The following is a 16,961-nucleotide window of genomic DNA, read 5'->3' as shown; positions in this document are numbered from 1 at the left end:
GGATGCAAAGTGAAAATCATTATGAAAAACATTAACAAACTGGTCTGCGTTGGCCATTTAGGGTGTGCTTGTGTTGGGCAAACAAATCATCGGTGTGCACCAAAAACCATTTAAAGTTTGCTGCAAACAATTTGCTGAGCTATCAAGATTATGGTGAAACAAGTGTAAAAAGAAAAGTTTGTTTATAACAGCCGGTTCACTAAGTAATTTGGTAAAAAATTGATTTATTTATTTCGCCATCGTGAGCATTTTTCGGGCTTTTTAGTTTCCAAATACGGAGTGTGTATGTTTATTTGCGCTTAGAGGTTTTACAAACAAATATGAAATGAATTTAAGGATTCTTAGTAAAGTAACCGAAAACTCTAAATGCAGTTTTATGAATAGGGAACATTTTTAAATTTCTTTAATAACAAACATTTTATTTTTCTAATATTTTAAGTTTTGACTTGGGATGAAATGGATCTCAATGCCATCTGACAAATACCTTTAAAGTATTGGTATCAATCAAACATATTTCATTTATTAAGATTAAATTCTGACGGTGTTTTTTTCTTCTTTTTTAAAATTTTGCCTTCTTTTCTTAATTTTTGTGACTAAGCTGTCATTTTCCAACTGACAGCTGGTGTGCACGTTTCGAAAAGATTAATCCGGATTTGAACTAAGGAAGAACAAGTACAACATATCATAAAGGGTAACAGGCTTTTGAAGTTTTAACAGCAATTAAATTTAAAGAACAGCAGTTAAAACTGAAAATAGGTTGAAGCATACCCAACAAGTGTTAGCTGCAGCAAATGTGCAATACCTACTGCGCAGAAATACAAACAACAACCAGGGCCCCGCATTGTTTTCAGGTCCCCCAGAGTAGCGATTTCAAAATGTGGCCCGACTTCATTACAATGGCAACGCATTAGGCCAAAATGGATGGTGAACCAGGCTGCTGTTTTGGAACGGGCTTCCGAGGGGAACTGTAATGGTAAGAGGTTGCAAGCGTTTCGAGCAATTAGCGTGTGCCACAATCTCGGCAGAGGACTAAAAGGAAGCGCTAAAAGCCAGCGAGATACAGACTATTTTAACAAAACGAATTGCCTCTCAGCCGGGGGGAATGGCTCTATACACATTGGGTAGAGCTTAAACTTGTATGTGCGATTGACTCATTGAAACATTGAAACACTATTGAGATACAAAACTGTGTTCTAAGAAGAGCCTTCTCTTCTTAGCCCTCAGCTGAGAGAGCTACAAGAAAGTAACTTATTACCTCCTTTGGAATCAGCTAAAATTCTTTAAAGTTCGAAGATTTTACCAAATAACTCAAAATTCCAATCTAGTCTGGGCTAACCAAGTAATTCCGTAGCTCCTGCCAAACCGCAGTTCCTTGTGGGCGAAACTTGGCGGGGAAAGCGAAAACTTGAAATTAACTTTTTCGGTTTATTAATTGCTAACATTTGAACTTTTATTCAATTTACGAGCTTGTATGCGGCAATTGCCTCTGTTTCAGCTGCATCGCCCCACACAATCAGCTAATACAAATGCAGAGTGCTGAGGATTTGCACAGAGGAATACTTACACTATGCATATGATAAAATCTGATCTTACTATTTTGTATATTCTCGATGTGCATTACTGTAAAAGCAAACATGTGATCCTTGATTAGTGGAATATAGAAACATATGTTTTTCAGATTAAATAGATTTCTTAAGAGTGGTGATACATTTTGTTTTAAACTTTTAACATGGCTTTTCTCTCAGTCTACTGAACGATGCAAGGCCAGCTTCAACTTGACTTGCACTCGAGTGTGCCAGTGTGTGTAGTGTGTGGGTCTGCGCACATGTACATATAAAACAATGGCGCGGCAGAAAACTGAGCAGCAGCCAACATGGCGTATTAGCAATGTGGCTCGAGTGAGGTCGTTGGCGCGCTATAAATACGTGTCATGTCTGCCTTTCTTTGGACTCCAGGACTCCACCGCTCAGTGGCAACCCTTCTTCGACTTGGAGGGAAGATTTATGTGGAGCCACATACGCGGGTTAAGCCGGGCTCGTGATTTAAATTTTGTAGCGCAGGGGTTAATTGCCATTAAACTTAAAATGTTTTGCGGTAAACAACCGCGACCCGCGGGGCAGGCCTAACTACGTTTTATGATGAATTTGGGAATTGCTAAGATTTTATGCGCAGTTCGGGTGCCATAAAACTTTTGGCTAGGCCAGCCCGATCAAACATTTACTCAAGTTGTTGGCCTAGAACCCATTTTTTCCCACTCCACGGCTCTAAAGTTACGGCATTGCAACACTGTTTTGGCCCTGTACTTTATTTTTGCATATTTGCTGCCATTTATTTGCTACAAGAGCAAGAACAAGATGCGGGGCCCAAATAATAAAGTAAAATGGTTAAATTATGCATAAATAGCGCGAAATGTTAAACAAAGTGCGGGCGGGGGCGTGGCTACAACAGCTGACTCCTGCCGGCGTCAAAACGCATCCTGCCACTCACGCTCGCCACCCAGCGCCCCATTTAACCCTCTCTGTGCCATAATTCTTGCGAGTCTGCGCCAACTGAATGCGTAATTAAAATGTTGCACAAAGCAAATGTTGCACTGCCAGGGCAACAAAAAATGGCAAAAGGGGCCAAGGACAGTAATATAAGGAAATTATGACTTGGCATTACACAAACGCAATGCAGAACGTGCCCGAAATATGCAAAACACCAAAACTGAATGTTTGCCGACTGAAACAGCCAGGCGAATTAAGAACGCAAGTGCCAAGAGGTGAGATCCCTTCACATATGCATCCCAACAACACATCTGAACGGAAAAACTTCGTTTCTGGCTGAACAGTCCTTTTTCCCACATACTAAAAACGTAAAATAATACAAAATAATTATTGATAAATTAATTCAAAAAGGATCGCATGTTCCCGCCCGGGTTCGAACCGGGGACCTTGTGCGTGTGAAGCACACGTGATAACCGCTACACTACGGAAACTTGTGGCGGTGTTGTCATCACAAGACCTATATTATAAAGACTAGTATAAATCCACGGAAAAAGGGTAAACTGTACCTTTTAGGAAGTATGTAGCACATAGAAGGAAGCACTTATGACGCTACATTCGTGATTAGGTTCACTAGTCCATTTAATCTGCACATTTATGCTAGTCCGTCTGTCCGTATGAGCGCTGCTATCTTGGAAACTATAAAAGCTTGACACGCCCTCTCTAACGCCCAGAAACCGCCCAAAAGTGTAAAATGATTTTCTTTTACCTTATTTTCCTATTTATCTTATAATTTTATATTCCTTCACCAACTAAATGTTGAAATATCTCTCTAACACTAGATGAGTAACTGGTATCTGATAGGCGAGGCAATCGATTATAGCATTCTCCCATGTTTAAATATATGAAAATTGCAGCAAAATGCCCTGCCTTGCTTATCATCTTTCTCGTGTCAGGGTTCGTAGGTGATTATCTCTATAATCTACAAGCCGTAAAAGAAAGATGTCTTTGATTGCAAAACAAAATAAAGCCTTACCATGCATCTTGAAATGATACTATTTATAATTTCATGATGAATGGTTGGCATTTATTATGTGCATTATAAACAAATGTATAAATAATATATATATACGTAAGTGCAACTTTAACTCAGAAAAGAAAATTTGACAAAATAATTGACAGCTTGTTCCCGCCCGGGTTCGAACCGGGGACCTTGTGCGTGTGAAGCACACGTGATAACCGCTACACTACGGAAACAGTTGAAAAAACAGCGTCCAAAATTGGAAGTGGGGAGTACCGAACTTTTTAGAAAGTAAACCAGTCATGACGTCAGTTACGCTCGCGGTAAATAAACCCATTTGCTATTTATAGAAAGTCTGTGTCCAGTATAAATATAAACTATTTGCGTTGCCATGGTCATTTAACATTCGACCAGCGTAGCTAATATTTTAGGTTCTCTGAATAGTTTCCATGATTACCCATGATGTTTGGCAATTAACGTGAGAAGTAAACCACCGTTCTCATTTCCACTTACACATTGTATTCAACAATAAGCCATAATTAGCGTATCGCTCCCCTCGTGTCGCTTTCATTATAGAGCTTAAGAACTTAACGATATGTGAAAATCACAAATTAAATTACTTATTTAAATGTGATTATGCGCATTATTTATGGGTAAAGTGTTGCCATTGGGGTGGGTACGATAAATGCAGTGCCACAAAAACGTGTGTTGCATTTTAAGCGCCAATGCTTTGGTAAGGGAACTGAATGCCCGAGCCATTACGTATACGCAGCGTATGACATTGAGCTAACGCTCTCGCTTATCGCTTGCACGTCGCAGCTGCTCGGGCGCATGGAATGGAGCCACGACCGGCATAATGAGCGCCACTATCCCTGCCACTCCCACTCCTCCACCGCCCATTTTTCCACCCACTTCAACCCAATAAGCCAATGCCCAAGCAGGGCATTAGTGCTAGTGGAGAAGCTCTTAAAGGTCAGAGATGCGGCAGAGGAAGTTTACTTCACTGAGAAACTAGGTACAAATTCGATTGCATTCAGATCTGGCCATATTTGACAACATGAAGGTATAGTCTATATAATTAATTACATATTAATATATATTATATTAATATAATTATTAATATAATTATTAATATAATATAATAAGCGTTCCACTTAACAGAATCAAATGTGGGAGCACAATCTATTATTTTGAAGTAAGATTGTATATTTCGATGTGCATTTTGGTATCGAGGTAACCTAACTTCTCAGCTCTTCTACGGTGGCGTTAAGGTTGATGCCGAGCAGAAATCCGACGTACGATGGCGCGCAAAACGTCAAACGGCAAATAGCACCTTGCACCTGAAATGCATTAAATAAACATCATTATCGCTAAGACTAGAACAAGGCACCCACACACTCGCAAGGCGAACAATGCCGCACACACACACTGGCGCAATGCACATCCACATGCACGGGAGCACAAAACGCTGAGCATATTTGGCAAACAAAAGGATTTTGCGGTTGAATTGTGTAAACACACAGGGAAACGTACGCATTTGGCTTTTCACATGTCGGATATGGAGGTTCGGCGTAATTTTGGAGCTGTTGCAGTTCGAGTACCGAAAGAGAACCGCTCCAAAGCCAGGAAAGCCGTCAGTCGAAGCACTCGAACGTTTTGTTTTGGTTCTTATGGGATAAAAATAATGTAATTAGGGCAGAAAAAAGAGTTCCTAAAATAGTTAAAATAGCTTTCATTGCGATATCTCAATGGGTACAATATTTAAAATTCACTTCATTGTGCTTCTGACAATTTAGTTTCTTCTCACTCTTTTAATTAGTTGCATTTTTTCCAAATGAGTTTTTTTAATCGGATGGAATATATTTTACGATTTAATTTTATATATCTTATAAATTTGTGTGTTTTCTTGCCCTAGTGACACAAAAAAAAATAAATATGATAGCTTTAATATAATGCACATTAGGCTTTTAATTCCTTCTCCTACAGACCTTCCACTCGAATGTCTTGTGTTTTGTTTCCTTCGTTCAAGAGCCAAATTATTTGATCATTTTTATTTTCGCACATTACGCGCGTAGCAAACCCGAAAAAATTTCCAGCAGCGCCATTTATCATTTTCGCCCTATTGAAGTTTTAGTCTCGCGACGGCGGCCACATAAAGCAGCGGCAGGCAGCGGGAGGCTGGATAGAATGGCGATAGGAGGCGTGGCAGCCTTAAGCAGATGAAGATGCCCGGCCAAGCCGGCTCAGAAATGGCCAAGACACAAAACAGCAGGGTTGCCAAAAGGAAGAACAGAACAGAAAAACAAGAACAAAAATGACAAAAAATATCGAAAACGTCGCACAAAAAGGGACGTGCAAGTAGTTCAAAAACTTTGGCCTAAAAGCAAACCGAATGCGAACAGCAAGAAATATATAGATGGGATGCTTTGGGGGGGCGAGGCAAACATTGGCTGGCATTTGGGCGAGCGTATGACATTATTTATGGTTTGTTATTTGTGCAAAAAGTATGCAAGAAAATATGCTGCGACTCTTTCATAATTTTCCTTTTTCCCTCCTCGAGGGCGAACAGAAACAAAAGTTCGCAGAGTTTCGGGCAGCCAACGAGCACGCAAAAAAGTGTCAAAATTTAAGTGCGAAATTAAAGCTGATACGGCGCAGATATGACAGGACATAACCCCTGGCAGGCATTAATTAAAACCATAAACGCAAATCGACAGAAGGGATAATTTACTTTTTCTCCAATCACTCGCTGCAAAAAAAGGTGCATAAATTATTGCGACTCATTAAATATTTTACACATTAAATAGAAAGGAGCAGATGCCGATGCCGATGCCAATGCCTCAGCTTAATGACCATAAATCGAAATTAATGACAACGCCAAACAGTGGACAGAGGAGCCGGGGGACCAGCCGGGGATGGGGTCGATCCGGAGGGTTGGGCAGGAGAAGCCTGCGGCCTCCATATCGTTTATGCCCGACCACAAATGGAAGCACCTGCTGCTGCTCCTGCTGATGCTCCACTGCGTACTGCCTTTGCTATTGGCATGGCCCAAGCCAAAACTGCTGGCCGTAAAGTGCTGCCAACGTTAATGACACCTGCGAGACAATTTCAATAACCGATATGTGCCGTTTTGGGTTTTGCGGAGCGTTCGTTAGCCACCGCCATTGACGGATGTCTTGTGGCGTCACTGAACCATCGATTATGTCCTGGTTTTATTCGTGCTCCGCACGTAATAGCTTCCGCTACGTATTTATGTATGTCAGGTTTGTGGCCAAAAATAAAACGAAAATTTTGGAACTTTAGATTTCTGCCAGCGAAGCGAAGCGATAGCGAAGGCAGCTAAATGTGTTCTATTCATTGAACAAGGAAAGCTCCCGCAGTTTTAAAGCCAAATAGAAATATTGTTGGAAATGTTATATTTACTAGAATTAGAGATGGAAACAGCTATTTACATTTTGTTTGCTAATTTTATTTTTATTTTATTTTATTTTATTTTATTATTAAAAAACATTCCGATTCCTGCGTTCGCATCTTAAACAATGCCCACTGATTTCACAGAGTCGTTCCGACTGCGGTCATCAAAGTAATGTTTGTCTGGAATCAAATCTAGGCCAACTTCATCCCAGAAAATTCAAATGTAGGTCGTCATTAGCAATTACTTGTCAAGATGCGATAAGGAGCGCTTCCCACTGTTCCAGATCTTGCGATGAAGTACAGATACTTCGAGTGACCCAAAAATAAACTGTCCAAGAAACAATTTCAGTTGAAGTGGCATCTGGCAGGTTTTGTTGTCATGAGTCTGGTAATTTTATAGCTGCTTTCTTAAAATTGCCTAAAATTATGCTAATACGAGGACACAATGCTCAGCAGCTGATTTTATCGGCGCGAACCTCTGCAGAGCTCCCCGAATGAGGTGTCAAAACAAAGAGAATTCTTTAATTTCTGTTCCACTTGGCGAACAATATATGGCTGACTCGACTGAATTTCGGAACCCCTCTTCAAACTCCGCAGACTGGAGGCTCTTCTGCAGCTGTTTACTTTGTTAATGGTCTTTTTCAGCTAAGCTCGTCCGCCGCACGCGTCCAGACCCACTTATTGGACCCAGCACCAAGGAGCAGAGGTCCTTCTCTCACCCCCTAGATGTGAGCTCAGTTTTTGACCTTTAAGCACGTGGCATTGAAAAGCTTTGGTGTTTTGATTTAGGACTGCTCCGAGGCAGTTATTCTTTTCGTTTTTTTGTGTTCTGTCTGCCACGCGAAAAATAATTTATACAAAATACTCCGCTGGATTTCATTTGCTCTGGTTTCGCTGAGTGTTAGAGGTGCGCGGGAAGTAGCTTTGTTGATTTTGTTAAATACTTTTTATTTTTCTTCGGTTTGGTGGTTATAATGCCTTTGAAGTAAGGCTAAGTAAGAGACTGCCGAAAAGGTAAGTGAATTAAATGTATTCCAGTAATTCTCAATTTTACATGTTAATATAACTCCAATAATTTAAGTAGGTAAATTGTCTGCACCAAGATTGAGACATAAAGTCCCAGGCAAATATATAGAGTAATCATGATGTATTGTTAGGCTACAAACAAATTTTCATTACTAAAACGATTTAATTTAATTGGCTTTTCGGCAAAAGTTTCCGAGCTTTAAATGAAAATTAAATGAAAACCGAACTGAAATCAAAAGTTAAGGTCATGGCATTAAGTAAATTGCCATTTCCCCCGGAACTTAACCAGGCGCAAACTTCGTAAAGAAATTAATTTCCCGTCCCCCGAAGGGAAAGTGGACGAGGCGACAGTTGCGTTTGCAAATCTCTTCAGGAATGCCCCAAGGCATTCGTGTGTAATTTTTTGTCATTGATTTGGTCCCGGCAACAGTTTGTCAAGCACTCACATTTGACCCCATTCCGCCCCAGATTTCGACCCTTGACACAAACAGTCAGACGGGACGGCCAACACTCGGCCCCAGCTTCTTTGGAAATTTATTGCGTTTCGAAGTATTTTTCCGGTTTTGTTACCCGGAAATTGCCAAAACGTGTGGCCGGCGTGCGAAATCCTTGAAATGTACTAAAATAAATTATTAATAATTTGTATGAGGTACCCGGCAGACTCCAGACTTTGGGAATTTACACGGCTTGTCGTCGACTGAATGAATTATTTATTTTAATGTCAAATATTCCTGTTCCAAAATTCCCTCCCTTAGGTCAATTGCTGTGTTTGCTTGTTCGTTGTGTCTTTATCTTAGGGTCCAGACTCAACTCCTTTCCTCTGCAAAAACGTGCTGGTAATGTTTTTTGTGCCATTTTCATTTTCCCGTTTTTGGAAGGATAATCTATTTTGTCATTCGCCTCAATTTGTTTGTCTACAATGGCCTTACGAACAGTAATCAAAGTTCATGATTGACGGATGTTCAGTATTCATTATTTAGATCCGGTTTTATCTCGACAAAAAGTGGACAAGGAATAAAATATGAATTGTCCTTATCCTTGGAGAAATTAAATAATAGAATTTTTAAAGACACGACACTATGATTTCATGCAAACTGTACACTGTAAATAATTATAACGGTATATAATAGTTTTATAAAATTATTTTTAAGAATATCTTTATTTCAATGTTTCGAAGCTTGAGCTACATGCTTGATTCACAAACGAAAACTCAAACCCACCTTTCAGAAGAAATAAATAAAATACGAGAATACACTTTTTAATTAAGGCCAGAGAATTATGAATCAAAGAAAATGTCGACCTTCCGCTCATCGGCAGGATGTGAGTCAAGGTCTAGCATTCACTTCGATTCCATTTAGCAGCGGTGGGAGATGAAGAGGTTGAGGACAGAGGATCTACGGGTAGCAACTTGAACTGTCTGTCATTCATCAGAGAGCAAATATGAAATGGAATTTAATGATATTATATCAATATTCTCGTATTGTCTGTTTGCTTACGTCCTGTTGCCGTTGTCAACGTCAATGACATGCAATTATTTTCGCATTAAAACTCATTTCCGTTATTGTAGCTGAAGCGAGACATTAACGGTTGGATGAAGCATCTATGGCTCCATGTACGACTGTTAGTGTTGCGAACAATCTATTTCGAAAATTGGCGAAATCGTTCAACAAGCCGTGAGTATTAAATGCAAGTGAAAAAGGTGAGGGAGTTGAGAATCTATCGGACGTATTAAATACATATTGTTAATTAGTTATATATACTAATTCATTTGAACTGGCATTAAGGCATTAAGTGAATGCTTAACACATAGTTCAAAGTCCATTTTAGTAAACCTCTTGGGATGTAGTGTTATAGAAAATCATATGACCTAATCGTGGTACTGCCGATAGTTGTCTCTCTTGAAATTCATTCAAATTTATTGCTTTGTTTTCTGGAGTATAGCGTAATAACCCAGCAAATACAAGAAAATGATAGTCTCAACTCTAGTAGTAGACAGTTTCGCAACACTGGTAACCATTTCCGCTAATGGCCAGCAATCAATACTACAATCGGTCAGTTGTTGCCACTAGCCACTCGTCATTCGCCACTCTTATGTAAATTCGAGATGAAGTCCTCCCCTTCCCCGCCCCACTGTTGGCATAGCATAATTAAAGGGATATATGTGGGTGGCTGGCAGGATGATAGCCCCATCATTCGCCGTATCCTTCCCTTCGCTGCTGCATGGTCATATTAAAATTATTATTGTATGCACTGGGCAAATGAGAAAAGTTGGCGGAAAATTGCATTTAAGGTCGATGGTTTCGGGGAACTTTAATATTTACTGTCAATTTAAAATTCGCGAAAACATTTACAACAGTATTGCGGCGGAAAGTTATTGTCCCTTCGACCATCCACTTAAGGTCATTAATTCATTGGGGCGACAGCTGCGGAAAGTGAAAATCGTCTTTTGGTTGGGAAATGAAATTAACATACTGCGCAGCAAGTGAGAAAATTTAATTAAAGTGGCGTAAAAAATGATTGTTGGAAACGAGCTGCTCGACTAGCTTTTGGTATCGGAATGGAATATATGTGTATATTGCCATTTCGTTCCGATCTTATTGACCATGAAAGAGGTCGGACAACATTTTCATTTAGTGGCCGTGCTCCCGTTTTCTCATTACTTTTATTGTGTTTATTGTTTATTATACTGCCTAATGTGGCGCAGTCTAGACACTTTTAATATATCTTAATTCTCGGGTCCAGGGGCCTACGGTGGGCCAGTTCAGGCTCCGTGTTAAAGTTGAAAATACTTCACAACGCTCATACGCCGCATTGGCCACATAAATCTTTCTCCCTCGTGCGATACCAACTATGCGCGTGTGTGTGTGTGCACATTAAAAGTTTGCCTAAGAGCTTATGGCACCATTTGTAAAAGCGATTTTTAATGCTGCTGCTGGATCCGCACACTAGAGGGTGTGAAAGAGTGAAAAGCCCCCTCCAATGCCATGGCCATCTAATGGCTTTTTACGCATCGCAGGAAAAACTTTTTTAATGAGAGCGATTCATGGCAATACCCTTTGTCGACGTACGTAGAAATAAAATCAGTCACTGAGAGCTGCTTCTAGAAGTATAATTTTCGCCAGTTTTCGCTTTTATTACTTTCGAATTTCGGCTGCTAATCAGGGGAATCTATTTTTTGTGGGCAAAATTATCATATTACAAATACTTCTTGTGACTGGCAAACAAACAGTTTCACAAACATGCATATGCATTTCGAAACCTTAGATTTCCAATAATTTAGGACGATTAGCAGCACCAAAACTGACGCCCATTGCGCATTTAATAGTCTGAAATACCAGAAACGTAGTCATTGGAGTCGCCTTGCAACATTTACTAGTGTCATTTAAATTGTTGCTCAACTTCGTAGCTCGTGGCATTACCCGTGGGAAGAGCCGCGGGGTGGGTAATTAGTTGGGGCGCATTAAGTCTCTATGATTTTGTCACTGCCTGAAATTGAGGGGCTTTGAAATTAGCTGGGGTTAAAGCAGCTATGACTGGCCAGTATCGCGCGAATCGGCTTACGCAGTTTCCATGGCAATCGAAAAGCGTTTTATCAATTTCCATGAAACTAAGGAGAATAGGTTTGGTGTTGATGTGCTAATATAGCCTACGCCCAGCTGGACATTTTAATTGAAAAGTTTTGCATTACAGTAGCAGCATATCTAGAACTAAATCATTTGTAAATAATAGAAAAATGTATGATATGCTTTGCATTACACATTTTTGTATGCATTTCGTTCGAATCGAAAACATGTTCCATGGCAAAAACATTTTTGGTTACCACTTGATTGCGTGCCATTTCGCAAATCCTTTAAAGTGCTCTTCATGTACTGCCAACTATGCCTTTGATTGCACTATAAAAATGTGTGGGCCTCGGTTTGCTTATCGAAAATCATTTAATATGGAAATTGGGTAAACAGGGTGGGCATATTCATCACGAGGGATTTCCGTCCGAAATACGCATACATTTATCAGAATCACTTTAATGGCTTATTAAATTTATTTTAATTCCATTAATCATTGGCAATGTTTGCTTCATTTGTGCCCGGGGGCAGATAGCCGACAGCCATTTAAATAAGCTGTTGCATGCAGATCGCCACCGGACTTGCCGCCAATAACACAATCATCCCAATGGCAATGCATAATGTCAATCAGCTGTGTAATTAACGCGACCAAATAGACAACGGCCGTAACAACAATGCCAGTGACAAACGGGAGCCATAAATATGGCTAATCGGTATGGCAATGATTTGATTAGATCGGCGCAGCTATGTACGCGATTTCAACTGAATAGCACTTGGAGAAACCTCGATGGCTTACAGAGGATGAAGTCCTTTTGCGAAGTGGGAAAAGTTTCTCACCCTATTGATCTTACCTGAAATATTAATGGAAAGTAGAAAGAAACTTAATGTTCTATGTAATGAAAAATTGTGAAAAATATATTCTATATACTAGCCAAGACTTATTTGTTTATACATAGTAATAGTTATTCTCTCCGTGCTCTGGACCACATTCAAATGCCCATGTGAGTGTTACGAATTTCTGACAGCCCGAATGTCGGCGACATCATCAACGCCAAGTAATTAGCATTTAGCATGTTGAGCAAATGTCAAGCGATGGGTTTGGGTTTACGCTTGAAATTTGGAGCTGAGTTCGGTTTGAGCCTGGTTTTGGGCTTGGATTTGTGTGCCGGGTGCCGTGTTATGTATATGAATGTATTTGTGTGCTAGCCGGGGGCTAAACCGTTTGTAGCTATTTGGCAGCTGACAGCGGCTTTCAGTGTCAGTTTCTGTTCCGACGGCGCCAAGCAATTAATTAAATGCTGTTAATGAATCCGAATTCCGCTTTTGCGGTAGATACTTGAATGTGTTTGCTTTTGGGGAAGGGAAAGGTGTTTAAGAAGTTTGATAAGTAAATTTGGTTGATTGCGCGCATTGGAGTCAACTAGCATAATATATCACTGTCATCATTTTTTTTGGCAACTTTTAATTATTGTATCTTCAAAAAGAAAAATCTTATCATACAGACCGAGAGTTAATAGAAATATTTCGGAAATTAGTTTTGGTTTTTTTTTTTTACATTGCATTAGCAGTTTATTTTAAATATATGTACTACAATTAAAAACATGCCGATGAAGCTCTGGAAAAGGTAAAACGCTATCCATTGGTCGCTAAGAAGGGTGTATGAATTTCCTTTACGATAAATATTATTTTAGGAATTAATTTTGCGCTTCTTCCACTTTTCCCTTGACAAAGGTGTTAATTTAAAACAGATAACCTCACATAACGAAGTAGCAACAGATGGCGTTGCCTCTATGATTCGAAATGGTCACTTTTGTGCATTCATAAATTATTTAATCCATCAACATTTGAAATCTTCGAATACTTTGTTGTGAATTCATGCTTCAACAGTCGCTTTTAAATAATACCGCATAGTTTCCACTCATTATCTCAGTTGTGTCGTATCTAATTTATTTTATATTTTAAGTCGGCCTTTGAATGGTGCTTATCTAATCTAATTAAATGGATTCCTACAGTCTGACGAAGCGTGGAAAAGGGGTGATAGTGGGCAGGGGACCGCGTCTGGGTCGAGGGGTACTGGTGAGGAAGTAGTTTGAGAAACGGGACTGGAATCCACTTCCGAAACCAGAAGCACGGGTGGGCTGAGGGTGTATCGCTTGAGGAGCAGGATGAACGGAGTATTGTGGGCGGGATGCTAGGGCTGGTTGAACAGAGTACTGCGGACGTGGAGCAGGCGGCGGGGTGACCTTGGGAACAGCCTTTGGAGTGACCTTGAGCACAGACGGCTGAGAGATCCTAACCACGGGTTTTGGCGTAGTATTAACCACTGGCCGCAGCTTGTCCTCCGCCGGCTTGACCTCGTCTTCGAAAGGTGGCAGTAGATCCAAAGGGAGCTGTGAAACATCCTGCTTGATGACAATGGTCTTCAACTTATCCTCCTTTGCCAGCTGAGCTGGCTTCTGGTAGTACGATTTCTTGGTTGGCTTTGTGGCCAGCGTTGTGGCTGGCTTCTCCGTTGTGGTCGTCGTTGTGGTTGTCGTTGTCGTCGTCGTTGTCGTCGTGGTGCTCACTTCATCCAGCAGCGGTGGTAGCAAGTCATTGAAAGGCAGATCCACTTTAACCGCCTTTATTTCTGACACATCAGCTCCACACAATCCGATCAGCACTGCACAAGCAATGAGTAACTGCAATGAAACGGTACAGGTAATAACAAGTTAATTATAGTTTTTAGTAACTACTAATAGTAATCTTTATATGCATTCGGCGCATAGGTGAACACTACTGCGTTGGGCTAACAAAATTAATAAAGATATTTATTTAAACATTTTTTATTTTGAAAGTTAGTTTCCTAAAGGCCCTGCTAAAAGGTGCAGTTTTTATCGTAAGTATTTGTTGCTAAGTTGAACCCAATGTTTTCGAAAAGAGACTGGTCAGCTTAATGATATGTATTTGTCTGCCAATTACGGGTGCGTATTAAAGTTATGGCTCTATTGTTTAATATGGTCACAACCATTCCAATGTATTCCAATTTCAAACACTTTGTTAGTATAGCTCTAAAAGTGTGGGAGCTTCAAGATTATTAAAATCTGATTTGACTTGACCTTGGAGTGTGCAAAAGCCTTGCATTGTTAGGCACATGCCAAAACTGGATTAGTTTATAGTCAGTTCTATTCGCATTTAGATTCTAAATCACATTTTTCTTTCCCTAGTGGGAAAGGTCATTAGACCCTCTCCACTTGTGATTAACATAGCGACGATAAAGATACTAATCGAGCTTGAGATCTATGCAAATTTTTAGTTTGAAAAGAAAGAAAGTATATGGTAACTTGTAGTTATGACTTGCAAGTTCACACCTCAGACAATAAACTGTTGCGTCTAAAAAAATGTCAGTCTCCTTTTATCTCTTTTATCATAAATTTAATGAGTGATATAAAAAAATTTAAATTTGTTGGTACAAAATTATTTAATTATGTTAATTTCATTTCAGGACCAATTTCATAATTTAATTTATGCATTAAACTGGAATTCCGCTAATGATGCTTACGCAGATGGCTAATTAGAACAATTTGTTGCATTTTTTAGAGTCTATTTCAGGAAAGACCAGCTTAGAACAGTAACAACATTAGCAACAATTTTATATTCACAATTATGCACACGAGTTGTCCACTTACGTATTTCAGTGACATATTTGCTAGGAATCCTATTTGTTTATTTAAGGCGGAAAACTTGTGTCCCGTACCGAACACTTTGAAATTTTTGAACGAACTAAAAGCGCCGCTGAGCATGCGCAGCATATTTATAGTCGGTCAAAGCGATCCATTTTGAAATTGAAACGGCCCAGAAGTTACACGATCTTGTTGCTCAGTGTAAAGTTTAACAACCGGATTAAAACCGGGGGTTTTAATTTATTTTTATTTTTCTTGGGATGGCAGACGAGCGCGAGAGCGAAGCTTGCTCTTGGCCAATTAAGTGGCTTCTTCTTCGGATTTTTTCAATCTAGAATTCGGCAGAATGCAGCAGCGCAGCATAAGATGCCGAAACAGCTGATTAAGCTGTGAACTCTTTCGGGTTCACGGTCGCATCTTGTAGATACATGATATCGTATCTCATGTTCTGTATATCTGGTTGTCACACATCTGAGAGCTCTTAACTTGATTTTGGGGGGAGAGAATGTAATTATTAGCATTTTTGTCAGCGGTTTGCATAAATTGTGATAAAAGCTAGCGTCACTTCCTCATCCAAGGGGGTGTATGCCCGTGCTTGAAGATTGATTTTATTTCCATTCCTTAATTGATTTGAACAGTATTCGCAGAGGAAACCTGTTATTTCGCTACCGAGTGGTACGCCCTCATTTGCATTTAAATCGTGGGGGGATTCTTTAATGGAGTGAAAGCAAATTAGTGCCAATTACAAGTGGCCCGATAGCAGATCAGCATCTCCGTCATCAAAGCCCAGAATTTGATAGGGCCCTCCGTCGGCTGTTGGCTTTATTACCTCAATTTCGGTTGATACATCTCCAATTTATGCAAATTATGTGAGCGTTGATTCCTAACGTCGAGACTTTTTGTGTGCGTGCGAAGGCTCATAAATTATGAGCCGCATTAGAGGCAACCGGATTTCTCGGTTTTGGTTTTGTTTTGTTCGGTTCGGTTTGGTTTTGGATCGCTGTGTTCCACGAGATTAATTGCCCAGCAGTCCAGTGTTAAGATTCGTGTGGTATTTCTGATAAGCGTTAGCAAATAGTTTAAACTTTGTGCTGCCAGAGGTATTTGGCCTAAGTGGATTCATTTTTAAAAGATGTTTATCGCTTCATCAAACATTGTAGTGCTCTTTGCCAAACGTTTTTTGGATCACCAGGAATTAAAGTCGTAATTAATCAGATTTTTCGGATATAAAGTTAAATGGTTTTACTTAAGGTGATTCACTAATCAGTTTTTAAGATGCCCAACTCGATTTAACAGCTGTGAAGACGTGCTTTTGATTTGCATTTGGTTTTGGTGAACATATTTATTATAATAAATATAATATAAAATATATTTGCTAATGTTTACTCGAAATAAATAACTTTTATGTGACAAATTAACGAATAGTTTTGCAAAACATAGATACATTGTTAAAATTTAGAAAAACCTTGTTTTTGAATTTTTTAAAGTGATAGACATTAGAACTAAGTCTAACCTTTTTGTTAGATACAATTGTAAGACTTGAAATGCAAGAATTCTTACGATTTAAGTAAAATATCAGTGAGGTATTTTTAACAGCACTGTACATTTTTACATTAATTATTGAGTCGCTATTTTATTGGGAATTCACGTGCCTTAAATTCATCAAAAGCGAATTATTTATTCGGCCCCAACTGGGTCCGGCTGAATTGTTCAAGTGTTTTCACTTAACCAGACGATTGGCGTGACTCCATTTTTATGCGGCATTGTTATTGTTCTCGATTGTGTTCCATGA

At 39.6% G+C, this 16,961-nt stretch overlaps 1 protein-coding gene and 3 non-coding genes across 4 annotated transcripts, besides 1 other annotated feature; all 4 read right to left on the bottom strand.

The window, feature by feature from the left end:
- Window positions 1-2,904: 2,904 nt before the first annotated feature.
- Window positions 2,905-2,977, bottom strand: tRNA:Val-CAC-2-2 (transfer RNA:Valine-CAC 2-2). Its single transcript has one exon. It is a non-coding gene; the product is annotated as a tRNA-Val (tRNA).
- An 85-nt stretch (window positions 2,978-3,062) lies between these two features.
- Window positions 3,063-3,385: a mobile genetic element.
- Window positions 3,386-3,493: 108 nt separating this feature from the next.
- Window positions 3,494-3,585, bottom strand: mir-4950 (mir-4950 stem loop). The gene has a single exon (NR_048339.1). It is a non-coding gene; the product is annotated as a mir-4950 precursor RNA (primary transcript).
- Window positions 3,586-3,667: 82 nt separating this feature from the next.
- tRNA:Val-CAC-2-1 (transfer RNA:Valine-CAC 2-1) lies at window positions 3,668-3,740 on the bottom strand. Its single transcript has one exon. It is a non-coding gene; the product is annotated as a tRNA-Val (tRNA).
- Window positions 3,741-13,060: 9,320 nt separating this feature from the next.
- Window positions 13,061-15,277, bottom strand: CG14598 (uncharacterized protein). Its single transcript, NM_141465.3, has 2 exons — window positions 15,176-15,277; window positions 13,061-14,188 (listed from the first exon to the last, which is right to left on the bottom strand). Exons 1-2 carry the CDS (start codon window positions 15,188-15,190, stop codon window positions 13,514-13,516), a joined length of 690 nt encoding a protein of 229 aa, NP_649722.1. The 5' UTR covers window positions 15,191-15,277; the 3' UTR covers window positions 13,061-13,513.
- Window positions 15,278-16,961: the final 1,684 nt, after the last annotated feature.

This window comes from Drosophila melanogaster, chromosome 3R, assembly GCF_000001215.4.
Source record: "Drosophila melanogaster chromosome 3R".
In the NCBI taxonomy this organism is placed as follows: Eukaryota; Metazoa; Arthropoda; class Insecta; order Diptera; family Drosophilidae; genus Drosophila; species Drosophila melanogaster.
The sequence above is the reverse complement of the archived record's forward strand: the minus strand, read 5'-3'. Positions and strand labels throughout refer to the sequence as shown.